The 7,549-nt window shown below is 41.3% G+C and overlaps 1 protein-coding gene across 2 annotated transcripts in view; it reads right to left on the bottom strand.

Moving 5' to 3' along the window:
* extl3 (exostosin-like glycosyltransferase 3) overlaps positions 1-7,549 on the bottom strand; it is a 41,750-nt gene that overhangs the window by 5,534 nt on the left and 28,667 nt on the right. For both annotated transcript variants that reach the window (XM_014019976.1, XM_014019977.1), the window contains exons 2-4: positions 3,646-6,265; positions 1,966-2,093; positions 1,047-1,191 (exon numbers count right to left, since the gene is read on the bottom strand). In XM_014019976.1, the coding sequence (XP_013875430.1) occupies positions 1,047-1,191; positions 1,966-2,093; positions 3,646-5,778 (2,406 nt within the window). In that variant the 5' untranslated portion in view covers positions 5,779-6,265. The remainder of the gene's footprint in view (positions 1-1,046; positions 1,192-1,965; positions 2,094-3,645; positions 6,266-7,549) is intronic.

The following is a 7,549-nucleotide window of genomic DNA, read 5'->3' as shown; positions in this document are numbered from 1 at the left end:
TGGTAGAACCAGAAGCTGCTCTTCATATTAGTGACAAACAGTAACAGTAACAACAACTTTTTGACAAAATGCTTAAAAAATTATAAAAATTTATTTAAAGTACAAATTAAAATATAGTCGAATCTGCAACTGTATTTGATAATGTTTTGAACTTTTAAAATATTGCATGGTTGAACCAGAGGCTGCACTTAATATTAGTGACAAATATTGGCATTTTTAAAGGGTTACCCTCATTTTTGTCTTCTACTTTTCATTTAAAATAGGTTTCCATTTTCGGCAGGTTTCTAAGGTTCTTCCTCTACATATTAAAAAACGTTGTTAAACATCTGAGTGGTGCACTACTGCTACTAGTGGTGAGAAAGTGTATTGCACCTCATTCAAAATCAATGTGGTTCCACGGCCCTCTGCGGCCCAAAGTTAAAAACTGTTGTTCTTTTGAGGCCCTCAAGGTGGCGCTGTGGCCCACAGGTTAAGAATCTCTGCTTTAGCTCACATTAACGGAAAAATGAAAAAGTGCAATTTGTGATAAAATAGCTAAAAAGGCTTAAACAAGCTGAAAATAGCCCAAAGAAGCAGAAAGATCATATTTGCTTAAATAAGCAGTAAGATGCTAAAATTATCGTAAAAGGCAAAGTTAGTAGAAAAAAACTGAAATTAGCTTAAAAAGGCAGAAAACAGCTTAACTGAGTATAAAATAAAAGCAGAAAGTGGCTGAAATTAGCACAAAGAAGAAGAACCAGAGCAAAGGGTAAAAAGTGCAGCAGATATTTATGAACATTTTAAAAGGTTTTAATGATGTTGAAGATGGCTTCAGTCATTTTCAAAGAGAAAAGTGGCTAAAAACGCTAAATAGCTGAAAAAAGTACAAGTCATAGCTTGTATGTGCTGTAAGAGCTGATTGTTATGATGAATGAAATGCTGAAACAGCATAATAACTGTGGAAAGAGTTACGCGCTGAAAAACGTAGGGAAGAAAAATGGATGATTTCAGTAAAGGCAGGACTCAGCAGGTTGTTTGTTTTTTAATGACAGGATGATGGTTCTGACCTTATGGAAGAAGGCAGCTCCTGTCAGGACCATGGAGAGCTCACAGGAGTAGTTGGAGTTATAAAGCCAGGACTGGTGGTTGACGTCCCAGGCGTGGTACCTCCCGGGAAAACCCACGATGCGATCCCTGGCCTCACGCCACACTCTGAGCATTACCAAACAAAAACAAAAGAATTATAATCCACCCTTTACCACTCAAACAGGACTGACTAAATCTGCAGAAACTGATGCTACGACACCTTTTCCTCACAACAGTTGTTACGCCTGCATTTGTGCGCATCCATATAATGATTTAAACTAGCTCCAAATTGGCATTGTACAATTTTAAGACACTGGTTTTAACAAAAGCAGCCCTCTTGGCTCACATTTACAGACACAGCAGCCCTGTTTGGTGTTTCAGTTTATCAGATGAGATACTTGGAACTGCTCCCTCAGACCCAGGAGATCCAAGAAAGCTCAAAAAGCAATTTACAGCCTCTAATGAGTTCATGTGAAACCACTTAAACTTCTCAGATACTCGGCCGCGGCACAACATTTCCTCCACTGGAGTGGAAGTAAGAAAACATTCCTGAGTAATTCTGGGGGAGTTTGAGATAACTCATCACAAATGACCCAGCACACATACACACACATAGCTTTTACTTGTCTGGACAAGTAAAAGCTTTACATCTCGGTGTATGTTAGCACAGAGAAAAAAAAGGGTAGTGGGTGCAAAACAACAAGATGCAGATTATACTTCCTGTCCCGTTATCTGGTTTTGTTTTCCTTCTGTCAGAACCAGGGATTTCAACTATTTGTTTTTGATTTTTTTTCCTTCTTAGAGATAAAAGTCTGTGTGATGTTTCATTTTTACATTCCTATTTCTTATTAGGCACTTCTGACAAAAGTTTGCTTTGCGTCGGGATGACGTTTCACTGACCTGAACCCAAACATGATCTCATCGTGACGAAGGTGAGCGTCGTCGTCGATGGACAGGATGGCCTCAGTTTCCACGACGTCCCAGGGCAGGAAGCGGTTGTTGAGGCTGTTCTTTTCTGTGCGGACGACCTGCAGGAATAAGTGTAACAGAGGTCAGAAAACAAGAAAAAGACAACTCTGGTAAAGGCTCTGTCACACTAGAAAACATATGCCAACTTGTGAACATTTTAAAGACGTCTACATTGAAGATGGAACTGAAAAAAATCAACAGGAAGCTTCTTTTTGGCGTGTCCATAATGTAATGCAGTACTGTATAAAGTGTAGGGGTGTAAGGAAATATCGATACACTGAAATATCACGATATTTCATTTCCCGATACTGTATCGATATTCTAAAGCCCTGTATCGATTTTTAATTAAGGTTTAAAACGTCAACCTTCTTGCCAACCGTTCATTTTTATGTTGTAGTTCAGCCTCTGACCACTAGTTGGCAGCAGTGAGCCAGCCATTTGGCTCCTCTACCTCTTGAACACCAGAGAGTAAGAGAGCATTAGCATTGTAAGTAAACAATAGCTTTTCTTTTTCTTTCCAATAAGAGGTTTTTATTTAATAGAATTTTTGGACAAAAAAAATCGCAATATATTGCCTTGCTTACAGTATCACAATATATCGGGATATATCGTATCGTGACCCCTCTGTTATGATATGTATTGTATCGCCAAATTCTTGCCAATACACAGCCCTAATAAAGTGAAGGAGTTATTTAATGATAAAGCACTATTTACTAAATATAATGTAATAATTGTTCCACATATGATTTATTGTATAGAAGTCTGGGGAAATGCATGTAAAACCATTACTAATCCTATTTTTATTTTATAAAAAAAAGAGCCATAAGAATTATTACAAGAAAGCATTACTATCACCCTTCTAATATATTGTTTCATCAAATAAAATTATTAAAATTTTATGAGTTGGTTGAATATCATATTCTTCAAGCTATGTATAAAGCTAATAAAAATGTGTTACCTTCAAACATCCAATCTAATTTTGTTAAGAAAGCTGTTATAATTCGAACAGACTACAAATGTTTGTTAAACCAAAAAGCCGAACAAATTTGAAGGTCAGATGCACTTCAGTAAAAGCTATAAGACTATGGAATAATCTGGAAAATGATTATAAAAGCATTGGATCAATTCCTTTAAAAATTGATCAAAGCAAAATTGTTAAAGAAATATGAAATTGTTTAATTTGTATTTGCATGAGTTACTGTTTGAGTTGAATTTTTGTATTATTTGGTTTACTATTGTTTGAAAATAATATAATTTTTTTGTTGTAAATAGGAGCCGATATAAGATTTTTCTTCTTCTGCTGCCTTTCATTTTATTTTATTTGCATTTTGTTGTATGTAATGTTTTGTTTTGTTTGTTTTTTAAACGAAATTAATAAATACTACTAATTCAAACAAATTGATCAAATATATAATTTTTATTAGCAATTTAGATGTAAAAAATGTTTCATAAGTTGTCTAGCGTGACAGGGCCTTAATACTCACAGCATTTTAACACACATCAACAGAAAGTGAGAAAAATACAATTAGTAAACTGTAGCTTCAAGCGTGTTTTTAACAAACGGTACGTTTTATTTTAAATAAATAACCAAGTTAATAACTCTGTGCTCACCACAATAGGCAGGCCGATGTCTGGCCACAGCAGGTCGTCTGAAGGAGGCTTTGGAGAGTTCCACACCACCACCACCTTGTTCAGGTACGGCAGCCCATTAAGTCTCTCCAGGGAGTTCATCAGCACCTCCTCTCTCTCGTAAGTTAGCATGACCACAGTGAACTGCTCCCGGGGCACGTTCCCACCCAGGGCAGCCTGGAATTCCTTCCCGGAGCCTCCGGAGCCTCCGCCAATAGGTCTGAAGCCGGTACCCGAGCCAAGGAATTTGGCTTCAGAGGGCAGCACAGGGTCTAGGGGTGTGTGGGGAAACAGATGGAAAGGCCCCGGGGCCCGGTTCCATGCTCTATAGGTGTCTGCAGCTGTGTAGGTGAAGTTGCGGAGGAAGCGAGGAGAGGCATAGGGAGGCTCTGTCTCAACAGGACCCAGATCCAGATCCCCGTTGTCGGCCAGGTTGGCGTCGGTTCCTGCCAGTTTCCCAGCTTTGTGAGGAATTTCAATGGCAGGCGCATCCTTGATTGGCGCTGCCGGCACCTGGATGCTGGTTCTGATACTTGCTAGGATGGTATTGAGGACATTCTCTGAGGTTGAGAAGTAGGTCTCCCACAGAAAGCGACCCTGCCGCCTCATATCGAGCAGGTCGTTATCTGATAGGCTACGCAACAGAAAGTGAAGCTCTGTGACACGGGGTTTTGGGACTATAATGGCAGCTTCACTCCAGCGGATTAACTGGTGGTACGGTAGTTTAGAGTGGTCTCCTAACACAACAGGGATTGCCCCCACTTCTAAGGCTTCAAACAGCCTCATGCCAGAGCCTGCCGAGGATACGAGTTGTCCATCCCCCGGGGCGATCACCAGGGCAAACGTAGAAGCCTTAAGTACCTCCAGCCTATCCTCTCTTTCCCCACAGAGAGCCCATTCTGTTGGCAAACTTGGCTTTGGGTTCTTGCAGGTAAACTCTACCAGCACCTGGTCCAGGTGGCTGTCCTGGACAGCTTTTAAAGTGCCAATTATTCGATCGTCATAGTCAGCTGGTGGATCTCCCTCCAGCTCCTCCTCAAAAGACTGAGGAGGTGCTTCCTGTAAGCTGCTCCGAAGAGACTCCACCCTCTCACCCTGAAAAGTGAAAAGGTACTTCCTCTTTACAGGAACTTGAGGTGGTACTTCCAAAAAGTTGGGTTCTGAAAGAGCATGAACCAGTGGGGATACAACCAAGTCGAAGCCTTCACGGTACTGCTGCTCCAGGAAAGTGGACTGAGCGACTGCTGCTCGCCCCGTACTCACATTATAAAGAAAGTTCTGTATCATAGACTTTCTGGAGAGATGCACCAACACATGGTTGTGTCCATCGGATCTCCAGTAAGGAAGAGCTTTCAGCTGCTTTTCTAATTCTAAGGGGGATGGTAGAGGGGAGGTTTCCTGTATCTCTCCCACCAGAACCAAATATAAACAGGCAATGTTGGGGTTATCCGTTACATAAATGTTGCTCTTAACAGATGCTGCAAAAGCCTGCTTCACAAGTGGGTCCAGATAGTCCCCCCACGAGTAAGAGCCCATGTCATAGACGTACACAGGAAACCCAGATGTCAGAGGACAGCGCGCATAGTCAAAGCATGAGCGCAAGCGGCAGAAACGCACCGACTTTGGTGGTGGTAGTCCTGGGTCCTCCTTGTCTGGCAGCAACCTGACAGGCAACGAGAGCTTGGGCTGGTTCTGAGCCATCAGTTCTTTATAGGAATGCTCTGTCTGGCTTATGACATTCTTCAGCTGTAGCAGATCCTGCTTGGCGCTGTCGATGCTGCGCTTACAAGCTTCGATCCGGAGGTTCAGTCTGGTGATCTCCCCGTTGAGCTCCTGCCTCTTGGCCTCGAGCTGCAGCAGCTCCTCGCTGACGGACTCGCGGATGCGGCACAAGTCCTGCACGTGTTTAGCCTCGCACAGTTCACCCCCGGGCCGGCGCCCGAATATGGGCTTATCTGGACCGCCAGCTTCGTCGATGGTGGTGAGGTAGTAGTGCGCAATTAGTGGGAAGAAGACCAGTATGAAGAAGAGCATAAAACTGAGCCATGTGAGACGCACCCGGCGCAACACCCATGGCTGGCCTCCAACACCTACTCCACCAATGTTGCGTTGCATTGTTGACCCGTTCAAACTGTTCTTTGCCCCATCGAGGAACTATTGCTATGGGAAGCAGCAGCAGCCATGGTTGACCTTGTCCACAGGTAGTGGGATTGATCCTAAATCATTAAAGCTGGGGTGCGTCTCTGGCGAACTGTAAAGGTCTTCTGCAGATGTGTATCTCCTCTGACTCCTCCAGGTATGGCAGGTAGAGGCTGAGCCTCACCTGTGATCTAATATGTACTCTGTGTAGTAGCCCACGCAAGTTGTTGCCATTTCCATTATGAGGTTTAGCAATTTTAAAAATCTGTGTATGGAACCAGTCCTGCACACGTGGAGGGGAGGTCCCTCGATGAGTGATAAAGGGATGGCATGACTGGTCATGGATCCAGGAGGTTGTGGAGAGCTGCTGCTATCACAAATGTGCACATTTTCTGGCTCAATAGGAAATCCTTCACATATTGAATCTTCCAAATCTAGTCTTTGTTCTTCTTAAAGCAGGAACCTAAAGGAGAGCAGTAGAAATAGAACCAGTAAGTGGCAATAATTATATCTAACAAAGACAGTTTTTTTAGTTGACTAAAGCAGAACAATTTTGTAAAAGAAATGTTTTATGCAGCTCTCAAAGCCCAGTAAACATTTATGGATTAACAGTAGCTTCAATAGTTATGGCTTTATATGTAGACCCTAATCCTGAGGTAGTACTGTAGTAGCAATAATTGATAAAGATTTTCTCCCAAGCAGCATCTTTGTCATAATCACAAATAGTTTTGTATCATTGACATTTGGTGATAGAAACAAAAATGAAAAAGATTATCATGAGACCAGCTGGAAGTAATTACATAAATTAAAGAAAAATCATGGTCATAAAAGCAATTTATTTGTTGTCAATGACATGTTTTCTACACACACTGTGGAAGAGAAGTGATGCTGATGTACCTCATTGATCCATACTGTTTTTTTGTTAAGATTTTACCCCAATTCTTAACTTAAATCAAATTTAGTCCAACTTTACACAGACAGTAGCAGTTTCTGAAAGACTCAGCTTTTTGGTTTGCCACAATTCCCTACTACAGGAGAAAAAACCTGTCAGACACACGTTACAGGGTATTTTTTGATTTTCAATTAACTTTTCTTTTCAATTTTATGTCACACTGAGCACATGATTTTGGAAGGCCACCACTAGTGAGCTACACACAGCCACAAAATTAATATCAATAACACCTTCAAAAAAATCTCATTAAAGGTCTCCTCATGGATCCTGAACTCATCACGGACTCAAATTACTGAGCACCCTTGATGGTAATCCATCCAAGAGAGGGATGTAGACATATCAACAATGCTTCAAAAATGACAAAGGCTCAGGCATACCCAAAAAAAGCTACAACCAAGTATTTTGTTTCAAATTTCCAGATGTTTTTTTAATCCACAAGAGATGAACCTTTAGATAACAAGCAGAACCACATATGTGATCCTATCCTGCTCACTTTGATCACATGTTGAAAACAAGGGAACAAAGTTCTCTGGGCATTTGTTTTCCTCCAAACATTAGCTTTGGTCCATAATTAGCAACACTGGAACTCACCGTAGTGTCCTGTCAAATATAGGGGTGTCCCGATACCAGTTTTTTCAAGACTGGGTACAAGTACGAGTACTTCAGTTTAGGTTCTCACCGATACCGATACCAAGTAGCGGGGTTCGTGTGGATTATCTGTTCAACTTGTTGAATATTAAACAGAATGAAAATGAAATGCAATTATCATGCAACAATTGATGGGTAAATATTATG

This window comes from Austrofundulus limnaeus, unplaced genomic scaffold (assembly GCF_001266775.1).
Source record: "Austrofundulus limnaeus strain Quisiro unplaced genomic scaffold, Austrofundulus_limnaeus-1.0 Scaffold237, whole genome shotgun sequence".
In the NCBI taxonomy this organism is placed as follows: Eukaryota; Metazoa; Chordata; class Actinopteri; order Cyprinodontiformes; family Rivulidae; genus Austrofundulus; species Austrofundulus limnaeus.
This window is presented reverse-complemented; position numbering and strand designations above follow the sequence as displayed.